The 20,510-nt window shown below is 52.8% G+C and overlaps 1 protein-coding gene across 1 annotated transcript; it reads right to left on the minus strand.

The window, feature by feature from the left end:
* Positions 1–2,056: 2,056 nt before the first annotated feature.
* TIMM44 (translocase of inner mitochondrial membrane 44) lies at positions 2,057–20,491 on the minus strand. The gene is made up of 13 exons (XM_059869918.1): positions 20,422–20,491; positions 19,518–19,625; positions 18,797–18,967; positions 18,250–18,330; positions 17,683–17,832; positions 15,904–16,043; positions 15,203–15,288; positions 14,131–14,223; positions 11,998–12,122; positions 10,770–10,820; positions 9,051–9,140; positions 5,442–5,552; positions 2,057–3,183 (listed from the first exon to the last, which is right to left on the minus strand). Exons 1-13 carry the CDS (start codon positions 20,443–20,445, stop codon positions 3,064–3,066), a joined length of 1,350 nt encoding a protein of 449 aa, XP_059725901.1. The 5' UTR covers positions 20,446–20,491; the 3' UTR covers positions 2,057–3,063.
* Between the last annotated feature and the right edge of the window lie 19 nt (positions 20,492–20,510).

Genomic DNA, 20,510 nt, shown 5'->3' on the forward strand with positions numbered 1-20,510 from the left:
CTCAGCTGAAAACATCCCAGGGAAAGGCGAGATGGAGATCAAGGACAGAATAAAATCCATGGATCCATCCCTTAAGCCGTGGTCACTGCCCTCCCAGGGCTGCTTTGACACCCAGCCCTTCCCACCCGCCCTGGAACCGGGATGGCTCTGAAGGGATGGCACAGAGGAGTTGGATCCCATCTCCCTGGGGCATTCCCGGGGTTTTCCAGCCCTGCAGGGACATCCCCCAAAGCTCTGCGGGCCCCCTCGGTGACAGCCAGGGCTGGTGGCACTGTCCCAGCTGCTCCAGCCCCTCTGTGTCAGGATCCTGCTCCCCTCGGGCATCCAGCCACTCCCAGGGCGTGTTTGGGAGCTCTTTCCCTCTGGAAAAGAAATCTCTGCCCAGTCCCAGCTCTCGGACACCTCCAGGGGTGGGGCAGCCACGGGCAGAACCTTTCCAAGAGGAATTTCCTCCCCGTGCTCTGCAGGGAGAAGAGTTCTCTAAGCCTTTGCCTTAGTTAAGGTTTATTTATTTCCTTTTAATTGGCAGGAATAGTCAGAGGCAGAAGGATCCCCACATCCCTCGGTAACTCATCCCTCCTCCCAGCCTGACAAAGCCCCCGCTCCTCCCAGCAGCTCCAGGGAGAACTCACAGCTCTTGGAGCTGATCTGAGACAGGAGAAGAATCACTTTGGAATCGTTCACCACAAAAAAAAAACCCCAAAAACCAAAAGCCAAAACCATCTCTGAGGCTTTGGCAGAGGAGCTGAGCTCTGGAGAGGCAGCACAGGAGGCTGCTGCTCCATGGATCTGTCCCAGCTCCCTTCCCAGATGAAAAACACCTCATTCAAAAAAACCTCCCCCCTCTAATGAATTGTTCCTAAACGAGCTTGGTGCTCGGGGCTTGGCTCAGAGCTGTCGTTTGGCAGGGATGGTTTGTGTGCTAAAGGCTGGAAAGAAGAGCCCCGGTGCCAGAAAGGCCCAGGGAGGACAATTTCACCTGGCAGCAGGGGCTGCAGCCCTAAAAAATGCTTTGGAGGGAGGAAGAGAGGAGCAAAGGGCACTGAGGGACCCCTGGGGACCCCCTGATCACCACATTCCATCAAACCCAGCACTGAACTGGGAAAAGCCCCAAATGCCTCGGGGTAAGAGTGAGGGATGGCCTAGGGGCAGCTGGGAGATCACAGACCCCTGGAATGGGCTGGAATCATCTCACTCCAGTCCCCGAGGGTGGGGAGGCCCTGGAGTGGGGCTCCCAGAGCAGCCCTGGCTGCCTGGCAGTGCCCAAGGCCGGGCTGGAGGTCGGGAGCAGCCTGGGAAGGTGAGGGGATGTGGGGGCTCAGAGCCCCCCGGGGTGGGATGGGAACGGCCCACGGGATGTCAGAGCCAGCAGGAGCAGCTCTGAGTCACCATCCCAGCATCCCCATCCCCATGGCAACCTGCAGCATCCCGGGGATGGAGCCAGGGCAGGGCTGGCAGTGCCCGGATCCACGGAACCCCCAGAACCCCCCAGAACCCCCCAGCCCTTGGCACAGGGCTGGAAAAGCCCCCAAGGCCACCCCTGGCCCTGTCCCCAAGTGCCACATCCCCTTGGCTTGTAAATCCCTGCAGGGCTGGGGGCTCCAGCTGTGCCCAGGGCAGCTGTGCCAGGGCTTTACAACCCTTTCCATGGAGGAATTTTCTCAATATCCAACCTAAACCCCCCCTGGCCCAGCCTGAGGCTGTTCCCTCTTGTCCTGGTGTCCCCTGGGAGCACAGCCCGACCCCCCAGCTGTCCCCTCCTGGCAGGAGCTGTGCAGAGCCACAGGGTCCCCCCTGAGCCTCCTCTGCTCCAGGCTGAGCCCCTGCCCAGCTCCCTCAGCCCCTCCTGGGGCTCCAAACCCTGCCCTGGACCTGCTCCATGGCAGCATTCCAGGCTGGAGCATTCCCTGGGCTGGCTGTGCCCCAAATGCCACCCCCAGCCTGTCCTGGGGGTGACCCAGACAGGGAATGTGCCACCCCCACACCCCAGGGCTGCTCCAAGGGCTCGGGAAGCTCCCAGGGACGTCCAAAGCTGCAGACACTCCAAGAGAGGAACTGGAATTATTCTCTTTAATCACTCTGGCAGGGCAGAGCTCTCCTGCCTCACCCTCAGCAGCACAGCAATCCTTGGATTTCCCCTCCAAACCTTTTCCCAAGCTCCCTTTCCATGGGCAGGGGGTGCCTGGGCCCTGGCTCAGCTCCCAAACCCCTCCAGAAGCCCAATCCCACAATTTCTGCTCCCCCTCAGCCACCCCCTGCTCTTCCTCCCAGCAGAAAGAAGCTCAAGAAGGAGAGGGCCCCAAACCCCACTGAGTGCTGCCACTGGAACCTGACCTTGGGGATTTTTTTCCTTGATTTGGGATTTCCAAACCCCATTTTTTAGACTGGGATCCACCCCACGCTCCAGCAGCAAACTGGGGAAGTTTCTGCTCCTGGACTGGGATCTGTGCAGGGACGAGGAGCAGACAAGGCCAGAGAGCTGAGCAAGGAGCACAGCTTTCCTCCTGGCAGTGGGACAGGAAAACTCAGCGTTCCCAAAGCTGTCCCACTCCCCCTGCCCTCCCCCTCCTGTCCCACCCCTCCCCAGCACCCCGAGGGATGCAGCCGTGGCTCCCTGTGACCAGAACCAACATTCCCCCTCCCAAAACAAACCCACCTCGCCCTGGATGTTCAGGTGTCAGCCCCAGCCCACCACCAACCTGAGGATCCAACAGCTCCATGTGCAAAGTCCTGGTTGTATTTGGTTTGGGAAAGTGCAAGACACGGCAGGGACACGAGGCTGGAGCCTGGGCAGGAGATGGGCAGCCAGGAGCCCCTCCAAGGATCTCCAGGGATCTCCAAGGGTGCCAGCAGGTAGGAAGGACAGCTCTGGGGGGTTCCAGCTGCCCAGGAGCCTCTGAGGCACCAGCATGGAGCAGCAGCTCTCGTCCCAGATGTCCCCAAGCAGGGATTCCCATTCCTCAGGGATCAGGAGCTCTCCCAGACCCCCAGCCTGGGCTGCTCCCGGGGGTTTCCAGGCTGGAGCTGCTTCCAGAGGGTGGGAAGGGCCCAGCCCAGCCCTGCTCAGAGCACCTGCTCCGTGCTGGAGGAGGAAATGTCCAGCAGCCTCCAGGCCATGTAGGGGTTCAGCTCGTCCTGGTCCCGGCACAGGGCCCACACGTAGAGCATCCTCAGCACCTTGTCCTGCCAGGGAAATGCTCTCAGGGGCAGGGCCAGGCTGCCAGCAGGGCCCCTTCCACCCCAAAACTCAACTCAAACCCTTCCACCCCAAAACTCAAATCCTTCCAGCCCCAAACTCAAACCCCAATCCTTCCAGCTCCTTCCAGCCCCAAAACTCCAACTCCAACCCTTCCAGCCCCAAAACTCCAACTCAAACCCTTCCAGCCCCTTCCAGCCCCAAAACTCCAACTCTTCCAGCTTTTTCCACCCCAAAACTCATCTCAAACCCTTCCACCCCAAAACTCAAATCCTTCCAGCCCCCAAACTCAAACCCCAATCCTTCCAGCCCCTTCCACCCCCCAAACTCAAACTCCAATCCTTCCACCCCCCAAACTCAAACCCTTCCAGGCCCTTCCACCCCCAAACTCAAACCCTTCCAGCTCCTTCCACCCCAAAACTCAAACTCAAACCCTTCCACCCCCCAAACTCAAACCCTTCCAGCTCCTTCCACCCCAAAACTCAAACTCAAACCATTCCAGCCCCTTCCAGCCCCAAAACTCAAACCCTTCCAGCTCCTTCCACCCCCAAACTCAAACCCTTCCAGGCCCTTCCACCCCCAAACTCTGGGGATCTGAGGCTCCCCTCTCCCCACACCTCCCTGTGCTCAATATTCCAGCAGCTCCAGCCAAGCCCAGGCTGCTGATTAAAGCTGAGCTTTGGGCTCCACTGGAGAACTGGAATTCCCCTCCCTGGTTTACTGCAGCCCTGGAGGGATCTGACAGCAAACAGACTCTGATACCCTGCTCCACAATGATCCCACCAATATTTATCTCCCAGGAGTTCCACACAGGGAATCCCTGGATCAGCTGGCTCTGCCCTGGCTGTGAACCAGCCCAGATCCCCAGCATCCCAAGGAATCCCATTTTTCCAGCCTGGACCAAAGGCCAGGCTTGCAAGAGCCAATACTTGTTAAAAGCCTGTGTTAATTAAAGGAAAATGAGCTGGGAAGGGGCAGCTCCAGCACTGACACTGAGAGGGGGCACTGAGCCACTGAAGCCCAGCATAGGCTGGAGCTGCCTGGAGACACAAATAGTAATAAAAATAATAAAAATAATAAAAATAATAAAAATTAAAAAAAAAAAATAATAAAAAATAAAAATTAAAAAAAAATAATGTAATAATAATAATAATGTAATAATGTAATATAATAGCAATATAATAGTAATATAATAGTAATATATTATAATAAATTATAACAGAACATAATATAATAAAATAGAATATATATTATATTCTATTATATTAATTACTATTATGTTACTGTTATATTACTGTTATTATATTAATTACTATTATATTACTGTTATTATATTATATATATAATATATATTACATTACATTATATTATATTTACAACATATACATTATAATCACATATTATTATTATTATTACTTATTATTATTATTATTACTATTAATACTACTATTATTATTATTACTATTAAAATTACTATTATTACAATTACAATTATTACATTTACTATTATTGCTATTATTATTGTGCCTGGAGAGAGCAATATTTATTCTGGGAATTCCATGGCCAGGCTCAGCCTGGAAGCCCCCAGGAGGGAGGAGCCCCAGGGCCAGCTCCAGGCACTCAGGGGTGCCAGGGATTTGTCTCCCAAATCAGGGATTTGTCTCAAAGATCATGGATTTGTCTCCCAAATCATGGATTTGTCTCCCAGACCCCCCCCAGCTCCGGGCAGGGGTGGGAGCTCCCTGGGGGATTTCCATGGAATTCATTTCCTGCATTCTTGGTGGGAGGGTGCCGAGCTAAAAATGTGGATTTGGGGTTTTTTTGATGCAGTGACTCAACCCTGCTCCCAGCTCTGCCCTGCCAGGGAAAGGAAATGGGGAGGGAAACCCAGCAGGGCCAGGGAGAGTGGGATGGAGCTGGGGCTGTAGTGGGAGACCCCAAACACAGCCAGACCCCAAACATGGCCCTGATCCCAAACATGGCCAGACCCCAAACATGGCCCTGATCCCAAAATGTCCCTGATCCCAAAATGTCCCAGACCCCAAACACGGCCAGACCCCAAACATGGCCCTGATCCCAAACATGACCCAGACCCCAAACACAGCCAGACCCCAAACTTGTCTCAGGCCCCAAACCTGTCCCTGTCCCTGTCCCAGGCCCCAAACCTGTCCCTGTCCCTGTCCCTGTCCCTGTCCCTGTCCCTGTCCCTGTCCCTGTCCCAGGCCCCAGAGGTGTCCCCACTCACCGGGTCCCCTTCCACCACCTCCCCCAGGTGGTTCTTGATCACCATCACCACCTGGGCCTGGAAGGTGATGATCAGCACGGGCCCCTGCTCCATCATCTTCCCCATGGCCAGCTGCAGGGACACAGAACCCCAGGGACGTCACCCCACAGCCCCAGGGACATCACCCCACAGCCCCAGGGACATCACCCCACAAACCCAGGGACATCACCCCACAAACATCACCCCACAGCCCCAGGGACATCACCCCATCACCCCACAACCCCAGGGACATCATCCCACAAACCCCTGGACATCACCCCACAAACCCAGGGACATCACCCCACAGCCCCAGGGACATCACCCCACAGCCCCAGGGACATCACCCCACAAACCCAGGGACATCACCCCATAACCCCCACAGACATCACCCCACAGCCCCAGGGACATCACCCCACAAACCCAGGGACATCACCCCACAGACATCATCCTATAACCCCAGGGACATCACCCCACAGACATCCCCCCACAGACATCACCCCATAACCCCAGGGACATCACCCCACAAACATCACCCCACAAACCCCACAAACATCACCACACAACCCCACAAACATCACCCCATAACCCCAGGGACATCACCCCATAACCCCACAGACATCACCCCACAAACCCCAGGGACATCATCCTATAACCCCTGGACATCACCCCACAACCCCACAACCATCACCCCACATCAATTCCACCCTCCTGCTCTGATGGAAAAGCTCTCCCAAAAAAATCCCAAATAAAACCTTGGGAGCCCCAAAGCCCTCCCAGCCCGCTGTGGATTTGTTCCTTGTCTCCCCAAGTCCATAAATCCGGGGATGGGAACGAGCCCTGCCCGTCAGTTCCAATTAGAAAGCAGAACCAAAGGCACCCTGCCCTCCAAAAAACGGAATTTTCTGAAGGCAATGCTGGGAGCCAGAACATCCTGGGCTGGACGGGACCCTCAGGATCAAACAGAGCCTTTCCTCCTGCTTCTGAACCCCTTCTGGCCAGGAATTTGTTCTGAACCAGACAGAAACTGAACCAGCACGACTTCAAGGTGGGAACCTTTGGTTTGCCAGGATTTTTCCCTCTATTCCCAGCCTGTCCCGTTAAATATTTAAAGACTTTATTCCCTGGGATGCAGGAGAAGAGGAAATTCAGCTTTTTTTCCTTTCAAAAACCCAGAATTCTCTTTCTGCCCATTGTGGGAAATCTCTTTGCACCCTTTTTTCTGTGGGAATGCAGGATGCCACGGAATGCTCTGCTGCTCCTCAGCTCAGGAATTCCTGCCTGTGCTGCCCCAAAAGGAGCCACAGGCCCTGAGGACAGCAGGATTTTCCCCTTTTGAAATGTTCCCAAACGTTCTGTTTTATCCCTAACAAAGGAAGCAGCACCAGGACAGGGCTGGGCTGTGTCACAAAGGAATACATTTATTTTTAGGATGATTTTCCTCTTCCCTGAGGGAATCTCAACAGCTCTGCCACGTTCCCCTGCCTGATCCCAGGGAATGAGCTCCATCCCAATCCACACTGGAGCTCAACCCCTCCAAATAAAAACCAATTTTTCACCAAACCCAAGCCTAACTTAATTCCCAAGATATTTTAGATAACTTGGATATCTGGGATTTCCCTTCCAGCTCTGGGATTTTCCCTTCCAGCTCTCGGATTTCCCCTCCAGCTCTGGGATTTCCCTTCCAGCTCTGGGATTTCCCTTCCAGCTCTGGGATTTCCCTTCCAACTCTGGGATTTCCCTTCAAACTCTGGGATTTCCCTTCCAACTCTGGGATTTCCCCTCCAGCTCTGGGATTTTCCCTTCAAACTCTGGGATTTTCCCCTCCACCACTGGGATTTTCCCTTCAAACTCTGGGATTTTCCCTTCCAGCTCTGGGATTTCCCTTCCAGCTCTGGGATTTCCCTTCCAGCTCTGGGATTTCCCCTCCAGCTCTGGGATTTCCCTTCAAACTCTGGGATTTTCCCTTCAAACTCTGGGATTTTCCCTTCAAACTCTGGGATTTCCCTTCCAGCTCTGGGATTTCCCTTCAAACTCTGGGATTTCCCTTCCAGCTCTGAGATTTCCCTTTCCAGCTCTGGGATTTCCCTTCAAACTCTGGGATTTCCCTTCCAGCTCTGGGATTTCCCCTCCAGCACTGGGATTTCCCTTCCAACACTGGGATTTTCCCTCAAACTCTGGGATTTCCCTTCCAGCTCTGGGATTTCCCCTCCAGCTCTGGGATTTCCCTTCCAGCTCTGGGATTTCCCTTCCAGCTCTGGGATTTCCCTTCCACCACTGGGATTTTCCCTCAAACTCTGGGATTTCCCTTCCAGCTCTGGGATTTCCCCTCCAGCTCTGGGATTTCCCTTCCAGCTCTGGGATTTCCCTTCCAGCTCTGGGATTTCCCTTCCAGCTCTGGGATTTTCCCCTCCAGCTCTGAGATTTCCCTTCCAGCTCTGGGATTTCCCTTCCAGCTCTGGGATTTTCCCTTCCAGCTCTGGGATTTCCTTTCCAGCTCTGGGATTTCCCTTCAAACTCTGGGATTTTCCCCTCCAGCTCTGGGATTTCCCTTCCACCACTGGGATTTCCCTTCCAGCTCTGGGATTTTCCCCTCCAGCTCTGAGATTTCCCTTCCAGCTCTGGGATTTCCCTTCCAGCTCTGGGATTTCCTCTCCAGCTCTGGGATTTCCCTTCAAACTCTGGGATTTCCCTTCCAGCTCTGGGATTTTCCCTTCCAGCTCTGGGATTTCCTTTCCAGCTCTGGGATTTCCCTTCAAACTCTGGGATTTCCCTTCCAGCTCTGGGATTTCCCTTCCAGCTCTGGGATTTCCTCTCCAGCTCTGGGATTTCCCTTCAAACTCTGGGATTTCCCTTCCAGCTCTGGGATTTCCCTTCCAGCACTGGGATTTCCCTTCCAGCTCTGGGATTTCCCTTCCAGCACTGGGATTTCCCTTCCAGCTCTGGGATTTTCCCCTCCAGCTCTGGGATTTCCCTTCCAGCTCTGGGATTTCCCTTCCAGCTCTGGGATTTCCCTTCCAGCTCTGGGATTTCCTCTCCAGCTCTGGGATTTCCCTTCAAACTCTGGGATTTCCCTTCCAGCTCTGGGATTTCCCTTCCAGCTCTGGGATTTCCCTTCCAGCTCTGGGATTTCCCTTCCAGCTCTGGGATTTCCCTTCCAGCTCTGGGATTTCCCTTTCCAGCTCTGGGATTTCCCCTCCAGCTCTGGGATTTCCCTTCCAGCACTGGAATTTCCCTTCCAGCTCTGGGATTTCCCTTCCACCACTGGGATTTTCCCCTCCAGCTCTGGGATTTCCCTTCCAGCACTGGGATTTTCCCTTCCAACACTGGGATTTTCCCTTCAAACTCTGGGATTTCCCTTCCACCACTGGGATTTCCCTTCCAGCTCTGGGATTTCCCTTCCAACTCTGGGATTTTCCCCTCCAGCTCTGGGATTTCCCCTCTGGGAGCAGAAATCCCAAACCCCAGAGTTCAAGCCCAGCATTCAGAGCAAAGAAGGCTGGACTGGATGATCCTGGAGGATTTTTTCCCAACCCCCCTGACCCCAAAGAGCCCCTCCTGAGCCCCTGAGGCAGAGCTGGGCAGGGAACTCACGTCGATGTTGTCGATGTCCAGGATCCTGGAGTGGAACTGGAGCCCCAAGGCCTTGGCCTGCTGGATGGGATGGGCCAGCTGGCTGTAGGTCTGAGGGAGGAACAAACTTGGGTTGGGAATTGTTTGGGATTGCTCTGTCACCATCAAAGGAAAACAAAAAAAAAAGGGAATTTTTGCTTGGAGAGAAAAAAAAAAAAAAACCCCGCCAGAAAAAGTCACTTTTTTTTTTTTTTTTTTTTGGTAAATGTGCTGAAGGAAGGGAATAAAGAACTGCAGGAAATGCTTTGGGATTCACAAAAATCCTGCTGGAAATCCCACTTTTACTGGGAAGAATGAGAGGACCTGAGAGCAGCTGAGAGCTGGGGGACTCACAACTGGAGTGAGCAGCAGGAACAGGGAGAAGCAGGAAGAAAGCAGGGGAAAACTGGGAAAAACAGGGGGGAAACAGGGGGAAAAAAACAGGGGAAAACTGGGGAAAAACAGGGGGAAAAAAACAGGGGAAAACTGGGAAAAAACAGGGGGGGAAACAGGGGGAAAAAAACAGGGGAAAACTGGGAAAAAACAGGGGCAAAAGCAGGGGGAAAACTGGGAAAAAAACGGGGAAAAGCAGGTGAAAACTGGGAAAAAAACGGGGAAAAGCAGGGGAAAACTGGGAAAAAACAGGGGGGGAAACAGGGGGAAAAAAACAGGGGAAAACTGGGGAAAACTGGGAAAAAACAGGAGGAAAAGCAGGGGGAAAAAACCAGGGGAAAACTGGGAAAAAACAGGGGGAAAAGCAGGGGGAAAAAAAACAGGGGAAAACTAGGGAAAACTGGGAAAAAACAGGGGGGAAAGCAGGGGGAAAACTGAGAAAAAAACGGGGAAAAGCAGGTGAAAATTGGGAAAAAAATGGGGAAAAGCAGGTGAAAACTGGGAAAAAACAGGGGGAAAAGCAGGGGAAAACTGGGAAAAGCAAGGGGAAAAGCAGGGGGAAAAGCAGGGGGAAAACAGGGAAAAAAACAGGGGGGAAAGCAGGTGAAAACTGGGAAAAAACAGGGGGAAAAGCAAGGGGAAAACTGGGAAAAAAAAGGGAAAAACTGGGAAAAAAACAGGGAAAAACCAGGGAAAAGCAGGGAAATGAGGGAGCTCAGTGCCCAGAATCACCATCTCAGCACCCCTGGGATCCAGGAAGAGTTTTATCCCCCGGGTTCTCAGGGACAGGATTCCCATTTCCTCCCCTGGCTTATCTGGCTGACCACTCTGGACTTTGGAGCTTCATCTCCAATCCCAGCTGCCTTGGGAATGTTTGATTTTGGCCTCACAAAGTGCAGGGAAGCTGCTGCTTTCCCTCCAGAGCAATCCAAGGTGTCATTCCCAAGGCTGCTGGAAGATTCTTTGCTTTCAGACTGGATTATTGTTAAAAAAAAAAAAATTTAAAAAAAAAAGGCTGATCAGGATTTATTAAATTGAAAAAAAAATTGGCTCTCCCAGCCCTCTGGTGGTGGGGAACAGCACGGGGAATTCACTTGGAGAAATTCAGCTCTTGGATTGATTTGGATTTGGAAGAGCAGAACTATTTTGGATTTTACAGCACAATAATTTTGGAGGAATGAAGACCCAAATAAAACCCAGCAACAAAGGCTCTGCTTCCAGGAACTCCCTGAACTCCAGAGCCTCAAAATGAGCCCATTTAAAGGGAGAATCCCAGGATTTAGGGAGGATTTTGGGAGCCTCACTCACGGCCTCATAGCACCAGTCCTTGAGGATGTCGAGCTCCCCGGAGATCAGAGCCTGAGGAGGAAATCAGACAGAACATTTCAGAGAAAGAAACAATTTAAAGCTCCTCCCAAACCCAGAACAACTCCTGCTCCATTCAAATCCCAAACCCAGAACAATTCCTGCTCCATTCAAATCCCAAATCCAGAACAATTCCTGCTCCATTTCTAATCCCAAACTCAGAACAATTCCTGCTCCATTTCAAATCCCAAACTCAGAACAATTCCTGCTGAATTCTAATCCCAAACCCAGAACAATTCCTGCTCCATTTCTAATCCCAAATTCCCTCTGTCTTTGCTGCTGCAGTGACAGGGACCCACATCCCTTTACAATCCCACCTCCCATCACTCTGAGTCCCTAAAAACCTCAAATTCCAGACACTTCCATGACCACAGGACCCTTGGTCACATCCTGCTGCTCTTCCCAAATCCCAGATCAAAACCCTGGAGCACATTCCAAATTCCTTCCCTTACCCCTCTGCTATCACCCTTTGCTTCTGATCCCACCTCATTTCTGTTTTCCAGGCCTGAAAAATCATTATTTATATATATTTCTTTATTTATATATCTATATTAAAAATATATCTAAATTTTATATATATAGATATAGATATATAGATATATAGATATATGTATGTATATATGTATATATATGTATATGTATTATATAAAAATATATAATATATATTATTATATACAATATATATTATATAATATATATTAGTATATATAATAATATACAATATATATTATATTATATTTTATAATAATATTATTATATAATATTTATAACTTATACTATTATAATAATTTATAATTTGTAATTTATAATATAATATTTATAATTTATTATATTTATAATACTATATTTTAATATTTTATAATACATCGTATAATTTTAATAATATATTTATTTTATATATTCATGAAATATATATTTTTATATATATATATATATGTATGTATGTATGTATGTATGTATGTATGTATGTATAATATTTGTTTATATATTTATTATGCCCTGGTCTCAGCCTGACTGTGGGATCTGCCTCCTTTCCCAAGGTCTGTGCTAAAACCTTTCCCGTGCAAAGCTGGAGAAACAAATCCTGACCCCACTTTTGCCTTGAGCGATGGAAAAGCAAAGGCAAAGCCCTTTTCCAGGGGGTGAGGAAGGGGAGAAGGCAGGGCAGCACCTCCAGGACGTTGGGGATGATGTCCCGCTCACACTGCCTCAGGAAGCGATCCTTGTCGAAGGAGGGATCCACCCGCAGGATCTCGGTCAGCACCTGGGACAGCTCCGTCTTGGAGAACAACCCCCCTGCAGAAACAGCGCGGGGCTGCTGGCACTGCCACCAGCAGCTGGACACGGGGACACGCCTCTGGGGACAGGGACAGAGGGAGGGCAAGCACCAGGGAACAGGGACAGAGCTCTGGGGACAGGGACACGCCTCTGGGGACAGGGACAGAGCTCTGGGGACAGAGGGACACACCTCTGGGGACAGGGACAGAGCTCTGGGGACAGGGACAGAGCTCTGGGGACAGAGGGACACACCTCTGGGGACAGAGGGACACACCTCTGGGGACAGGGACACACCTCTGGGGACAGAGGGACAGAGCTCTGGGGACAGGGACACGCCTCTGGGGACAGGGACAGAGCTCTGGGGACAGAGGGACACACCTCTGGGGACAGAGGGACACACCTCTGGGGACAGGGACAGAGCTCTGGGGACAGAGAGACACACCTCTGGGGACAGGGACAGAGGGAAGGCAAGCACCAGGGAACAGGGACAGAGCTCTGAGGACAGAGGGACAGAGCTCTGGGGACAGGGACACACCTCTGGGGACAGAGGGACACACCTCTGGGGACAGGGACAGAGCTCTGGGGACAGAGGGACACACCTCTGGGGACAGGGGGACACACCTCTGGGGACAGAGGGACAGAGCTCTGGGGACAGAGGGACACACCTCTGGGGACAGAGGGACAGAGCTCTGGGGACAGAGGGACACACCTCTGGGGACAGGGACAGAGCTCTGGGGACAGAGGGACACACCTCTGGGGACAGGGACACACCTCTGGGGACAGAGGGACAGAGCTCTGGGGACAGGGGGACAGAGCTCTGGGGACAGAGGAACAGAGCTCTGGGGACAGAGGGAGGGCAAGCACCAGGGGACAGGGACAGACAGGGAGGAAAAGCCACCCCGGGAACGACCCCAGCCTTGAAGCTGAAGCTGAGGTTGACCCCAAGGACTGTCCTGCTGTCCCTCCCCCGGACAGTGACCCACGGAAGGGCTGCAGAGCTCTGGGACGGGCCCAGGGCTGGCAGCCCCAGCCCAGAGCAGCTCAGGGCAGCTGTCCCTGTCCCTGTCCCTATCCCTGTCCCCGTCCCTGTCCCAGTCCCAGTCCCTGTCCCAGTCCCTGTCCCTGTCCCAGGGGCTGTCCCTGTCCCTGTCCCTGTCCCTGTCCCAGGGGCTGTCCCTGTCCCTGTCCCTGTCCCAGGGGCTGTCCCTGTCCCTGTCCCAGGGGCTGTCCCTGTCCCAGTCCCTGTCCCTGTCCCCGTCCCCGTCCCTCTCCCTGTCCCAGTCGCTGTCCCTATCCCAGTCCCTGTCCCAGGGCCTGTCCCTGCCCCAGTCCCAGTCCCTGTCCCTGTCCCAGTCCCTGTCCCTGTCCCAGTCCCAGTCCCTGTCCCTGTCCCAGTCCCTGTCCCAGTCCCTGTCCCCATCCCAGTCCCAGTCCCAGTCCCTGTCCCTGTCCCAGTCCCTGTCCCAGTCCCTGTCCCAGTCCCTATCCCAGTACCTGTCCCTGTCCCTGTCCCCAGGAGCAGTCCCTGTCCCAGTCCCTGTCCCAGTCCCTGTCCTTGTCCCAGTCCCTGTCCCTGTCCCTGTCCCAGTCCCTGTCCCAGTCCCCGTCCCTGTCCCCGTCCCTGTCCCAGGGGCTGTCCCTGTCCCTGTCCCAGTCCCTGTCCCCAGGAGCAGCCCCAGTCCCTGTCCCAGTCCCTGTCCCTGTCCCTGTCCCTGTCCCAGTCCCTGTCCCTGTCCCTGTCCCAGCCCCAGTCCCTGTCCCTGTCCCCAGGAGCAGCCCCTGTCCCTGTCCCAGCCCCAGTCCCAGTCCCAGTCCCAGCCCCAGTCCCTGTCCCAGCCCCTGTCCCAGTCCCTGTCCCTGTCCCCAGGAGCAGTCCCAGTCCCTGTCCCAGCCCCAGTCCCAGTCCCAGTCCCAGCCCCAGTCCCTGTCCCAGCCCCTGTCCCTGTCCCTGTCCCTGTCCCAGTCCCAGCCCCTGTCCCAGCCCCAGTCCCTGTCCCTGTCCCCATCCCTGTCCCTGTCCCCGTACCGATCAGGTCGGTGACGCGGTCGGTGACGGCGCGCGACGCTCGGATGAAGGCGTTGTCGCTCTCGTCGTACTTCATCTTCATCTCAAAGAACCCTGCAGGGGACAGAGAGCTCGGAGCCTCCCAGCAGGGCCCAGCCTCTCCTGCATCCCCTTGTTCAGCACCAGGCACCACCTGGCAGTTCGTCTGCTCCCCATCTTATTCCCCATTTTTCTGGTTTTTCCCCATTTTTCTGGTTTTTCCCCATTTTTCTGGTTTTTCCCCATTTTTCTGGTTTTTCCCCATTTTTCTGTTTTTTTCCCCATTTTTCTGGTTTTTTCCCCATTTTTCTGGTTTTTTTCCCATTTTCTGTTTTTTCCCCATTTCATTCCCCATTTCCCTGCCATGCTCTGATCTCTCAGCAACTCCTCCTCTGCCAACACTCAGATTTAACACCTCTGGGAATGGAGTTCATCCAAAGGAATGAGCAAATTCAGGATCAGGCTGACTTTGAGCAGGGCTGCTCCCACGGGAGGAGTCTCCATCCCTGGAGGTGGCCCTGGGGGTGACAAGGTGGGGATCAGGGACAGGTTGGACTCAAAAAGGTCCTGGAGAGCTTTTCCAACCTGAATTCTGGGATTGTTTTCAGGGCATTTGCACTAGAAACAGCCTCGGATGATATCAAAGGTCAGCTTTACACCACAGAGAGATCACAGGAGTTTCTGGTTTTTTTAAAAAAGCCTTTCACCAATTTGGAAGTTGTGTGAAACTCCCTGGATTTTTCAGGATTTTCCTTGTTTTGGGCTCCAGCTGGGGAGGAGCAGAGCTGCCCTCCCTGTCCCTGGAGCCAGAACGAAGCTGAGGAGGGGAGAACAGCAAAGTTCAGCTCCCCTGAGCAGGGTCTGGTGCCCTGGAGCAGGGGCTGCAGCACAGCTGGAGCAGCTGGAGCAGCTGAGAGCTCCCAGCTCTGCCTCTCTCCCTTCTCAGCACTCCCAGAACTGGCTCCAAGCCCACAGAGAAAAGTGGGAATTTGGGATTTGCTGGGGCTGGAGGCCCAGATGGGAGCAGATCCAGGAGGGAATGTGCTCAACTCACTGTTGAAAACCACGTTGTTGTCCTTGAAATCTTTCCACTGCTGGTACCACTTGGAGTCTTTATGCAGCACCATGCCCATGGCTTCCCTAGAGAGGGCAGAAAACAGGGATAAAATGTGGATATTTGGGAAAAATTAACTCGTAACCAATACAAACAACACCCTGAGGAATATCCCTGCAGCACTTGGCATCGCTGAGGCTGAGGCAGCACAGAAATGATGAGCTCAATCACAAAACAAATGATGGCCCTATCAATTATAAAATAAATTGCAGCCCCATAAATGATGGCCCCATAAATGTTCCACCAGATAAACGAAACACCAGACAAATAGAAGCCCAGATAAATAAAACATTAGATAAACAAAACTCCAGATAAATAAAGCACCAGACAAATAAAACTCAAAGCAGAGGAGCAAAGCAGCCCAGGGAAAAGGAGCTCAGCCTCACCCAGCAGCAAGAAGATAAAACTGAACAGAAAACAATGCTCAGCTCAGGATTTCACCTCTGAACATCAAATTTCACCTTCAGAATCTGAAATTTCCAGTTTTGCCACAGGAAGGTCGGGGATCACCATTCCAGCTGGGAACGTGCTGGAGACCCAGCTGCTCCCACCCCACAGCTCCTGGGTCTCAACCCCTGACCTGGTTTTCACCTTTTCCACCAAATTACACAGAGAAACACCCCCAGAGCACCCCCACGTACTCGTTGGCTTCAAACACTCGCTGCTCCTTGATCCTCTCTCCAGAATATTCCGTCCGCTTCCGGAGCCGCTCCGGGCGCCTGTAGGGACCAGTCTGCCCCAAAACGCTCTCATCGATCTCCTTCTTCACACTTTCCACTCCCTGCAAGGAAAGCAGCCCCGTGAGGATGGGTTTGGGGCTCTCCCAGAAGCTGGAAAAAAAAAATTAAAAAAAAAAAAACCAAAAAACCTCAAAATCTCCATAAATCCCAAAAAAAAAACCCTAAAAATCCCCATAACTCACCCAAAAATCGCCATAAAAACCCCAAAAAAATCAAAAAAAGCCTCCAAAAAATCCCCAAAATCCCTCCAAAAACCCTTTAAAAAATCCCCTAAAAATCCCCATAAGTCACCCAAAAATCGCCATAAAAACCCCAAAAAAAGCCTCCAAAAAATCCAAAAAATCCCCCCAAAAACCCTTAAAAAAATCCCCTACAAATCCCCATAACTCACCCAAAAATCACCATAAAAACCCCAAAAAAATCAAAAAAGGCCTCCAAAAAATCCCCAAAATCCCCCCAAAAACCCTTAAAAAAACCCCCATAACTCACCCAAAAATCGCCATAAAAACCCCAAAAAATCCAAAAAAAGCCTCCAAAAAATCCCCAAAATCCCTCCAAAAACCCTTTAAAAAATCCCCATAACTCACCCAAAAATCGCCATAAAAACCCCAAAAAATCAAAAAAAGCCTCCAAAAAATCCCCAAAATCCCCCCAAAAACCCTTTAAAAAATCCCCATAACTCACCCAAAAATCGCCATAAAAACCCCAAAAAAATCCAAAAAAAGCCTCCAAAAAATCCCCAAAATCCCCCCAAAAACCCTTAAAAAAATCCCCTAAAAATCCCCATAACTCACCCAAAAATCACCATAAAAACCCCAAAAAATTCAAAAAAGCCTCCAAAAAATCCCCAAAATCCCCCCAAAAACCCTTAAAAAAATCCCCATAACTCACCCAAAAATCACCATAAAAACCCCAAAAAAATCCAAAAAAAGCCTCCAAAAAATCCCCAAAATCCCCCCAAAAACCTTTAAAAAAATCCCCTAAAATCCCCATAACTCACCCAAAAATCACCATAAAAACCCCAAAAAAACCTAAGAAAGCCTCCAAAAAATCCCCAAAATCCCCCCAAAAACCTTTAAAAAAATCCCCTAAAATCCCCATAACTCACCCAAAAATCGCATAAAAACCCCAAAAAAACCTCAAAAAAATCCCCAAAATCCCTCCAAAAACCCTTAAAAAAATCCCCATAACTCGCCCAAAAATCACCATAAAAACCCCAAAAAATCCAAAAAAAGCCTCCAAAAAATCCCCAAAATCCCTCCAAAAACCCTTAAAAAAATCCCCATAACTCACCCAAAAATCGCCATAAAAACCCCAAAAAAATCCAAAAAAGCCTCCAAAAAAAATCCCCAAAATCCCCCCAAAAACCTTTAAAAAAATCCCCCAAATCCCCCAGCATGTCTCTGGTGGAGCTGGGCCTGGTGAACACGGAGTTCAAGCACAAGGTGCTGCAGGAGGAGCAGTGCTGCAGGGGTGGGCCAGCCCCAGCCTGGCAATAAAACACTGGATATTTTCCATGTTTCCTGCAAAAAGAGGGGTTTGAGGAAGCTAGAATCCCTCTGGAGAGGGACATTTCCCAACCCTGCCCCCAGGGAGCTCAGCCCTGCCAGGGGAGGAGTGATTTCAGCCCAAACCTCCCTCCCGAGGTTCTGGGTGCCCTGGGAGCTCAGGGAGCAGGACCTGGGAGATGGCTTTGAAGGCTGCAGTCCTGCCCAGCTTCTCCCCTCCCCTGGTCACAGACTCTGCAGACTGCTTGGCTGTTTTGGCAGCTTCCTCCACCCCCTCCTTGATCTTCCTGCCCAGGTCACTCTTGCTGACCTCGTCCAAACTCTGCAAGGGAAAAGGGAAAGGTCATTGCAGCCCCAGTCCCCCTCCAGCCCTCCTGGAGCTCCTCCAGGCCCTGGAGGGGCTCTGAGCTCTCCCTGGAGCCTTCTCCTCTCCAGGTGAGCACCCCCAGCTCTCCCAGAGGGCTCCAGCCCTGGGAGCAGCTCCAGGGGCTCCCCCTGACTCTCTCCACCCTTATTTTGGGCTCCCAAGGCTGCAGGTGGGGTCTCCCTCTTCTGCACCCCCCCAGATCCCAGAGGAATCCCTGGCTGGGTCTCCTCTGACCACGCCCAATCCATTATTCCATAAATGCCTCTGGTTTTAAAAGCTCCAGGAGCAGCAGCACCTGGCACCAACAATGACAATCCCAGCCCCCCAAAACCCCAACTTCAGCAGAGCTGCCCTGAGGAAAAACCCTTTTACCTCCTTGACCGTCCCTGTTATTTCTTCAAGTTTCTTTTTAATCACTTCTGAGGTCTTCACTGTTTCAGATTCAATGGTTTTCTGGGGGAAAAGAACATTAATCAGGAGACAGAAACTACTCAAACCCAGCTTGGATGGAGCACAACCCATTAAGGCTGGAATTGAGGGCAGAAAAAGCAACATTTCAGGAGTTCATGGCCTGAGTCAGCAGCAGCTTTGCAAATGATGATGTGCAGAGCTCTGTGAACAACTCAAAAGAAACATCTGATGCTCAATTTAATGCCTCATTATTTGATCTGCTCAGAAATGCAGCCAAGTGTCTGCTGGAAAGACTTTCCACTAAAATAAAAAAATAAAAAAAAAAAAAAACCAAACATTCCAAGGAATAAACATTCCGAGGCATCCGTTTAGCACTGAGTGCTTCCAGGCAAGCAGAACTCCTCCTGGACAGTCCAGCTGTGGATGGAAACGTTCCCTCAGAGCAGGAAAGGCTCCACAAAGCAGGGAATAACCCAGGGAACAAAGCAGGGGAATCCCAAACACTCACATATTTCCTCCTGGCTTCCCGCAGAGCATCCGACTCCTCCAGCTTCTTCGCTTCATCTCGGAATTTTTTGATGCTTTCCTTCATCTCTTTGTTTTTGGCTAACTCCTGTTTGATGTTCTCCACGAAACCTGAGATGAATCCCTTCCTTCCTCCCGAGGAGTAGCATCTGGACTGGAGAAAACCATTCCATGTTGGAGAATCCCAAGGAATTCCAGCAGACAGGACCCCAAACCCACAAGTTTTGGACTTGAGGCAAGCCCTGGATCACTTTTAGAACGGGTGGGAAGCAAGGAGCTACCTGGAAAAGCAGCAGCTGATCCTTCAAAGAGCCACGTGGCCAATGGATGTCATGGAATCTCAGGATGGTTTGGGTTGAAATCCTTAAATCCCACCCAGCTGCACCCCCTGCCACGGGCAGGGACACCTCCCACCACCCCGGGGTGCTCCAAGCCCTGTCCAACCTCAGCTGCCCCGAAAATTCCTGGAGCTCCATTTAAAAAGAGGAGATTCCCGGCCTGGAACTGGCCCCAAAAATTCCTGGAGTTCCATTTAAAAAGAGGAGATTCCCAGCCTGGAACTGGCCCCAAAAATTCCTGGAGTTCCATTTGAAAAGAGGAGATTCCCAGCCTGAAACTGGCACTTCCCAGAGCCACATCCAGCTGAGGACTCTGCTGGGAGCACACCGTGGGGTGGAAATGGAACAAATTCAGGTGGGACCAACCTGAGGGGTGCCCAGGGCAGGGCTGCAGATCCGGTGCAGGGCACTCCTGGGGAAGGCAGGGATGGGATAACGCCTGGAGAGCAGCCACAGCCCACTGAGGAGACATTTCTGCAGGGAAAAGAGCACAGCAGGAGCTCAGGGAAGCACCCAGGAGCTGCCAGCCCCCCGGTCTGGGACAGCAGCCCCGCATGAATCCCTCTGGAGCGGGAGCGGGAGAAGCACGAGGGGTTTTTCTGGGAAAACTCCCCCAAACACTTTTCCCCAGCTCTGGAGGGTCCCAGAACCACCCGGGATGGTTCTGCTGCCCTTGCCGAGGTCAAACCCGCAGAGCCTGCTCTGAAGGGGTCGGTGCTGAGCTCGGGGCAGAACCGGGGAAATCCCACACAGAAACCGGAGCTGGCTCACGGGCAGCACCGGGGGCAGGAGCCACGGAGCGGGGAGCTCCCGAGCAAAGGCACGGACGGAGCAGAGATCCCGAGGCTCTCGTTTCACCGCGGGCACACGGGGCTCGTCCCGGCCCTCCTGCTCAGCGAGCTCCGGGCGCAGCTCACGGCAAAACCGCCCCGTGGAGCCCCGGGAGAGGCCCCGGGAGCAGCTCGGGGCACGGCAGCACCGGGAGAGCCCCGGGAGCCCGGAATGGTTGGGCTGGAGGAGCCTCGACCCCTCCAAATCCCGGGGACGCGGCCCCGCTGGAGGCTCCATCCCGCCGGGCCGGGCGGCAGCGGCGAGCGAGGAACCGGGGCCGCCCTGGCCCGGGTGTCCCCACCGGGAGCTGCGAGCGCCGGGGCCCCGCGGGCTGCGAGGGAACGGCGGCTCCGGGCCGGGCCCCGCCGCGCCGCTCGCCGTCCCGAGCAGGCCCCGGGGTCCCGTCCCGCCCGGTCCCGTCCGGTGTCCCCGCGCTCACCCGGCACCCTCCGGCCGCCGCCATCGCCCCGCGCGCCCCGTGACCTCCGCGCGCCGCCGCCGCGCCGTGACGTCACTGCCGCGCGCCGC

This window comes from Haemorhous mexicanus, chromosome 29 (assembly GCF_027477595.1).
Source record: "Haemorhous mexicanus isolate bHaeMex1 chromosome 29, bHaeMex1.pri, whole genome shotgun sequence".
NCBI classification, from domain to species: domain Eukaryota; kingdom Metazoa; phylum Chordata; class Aves; order Passeriformes; family Fringillidae; genus Haemorhous; species Haemorhous mexicanus.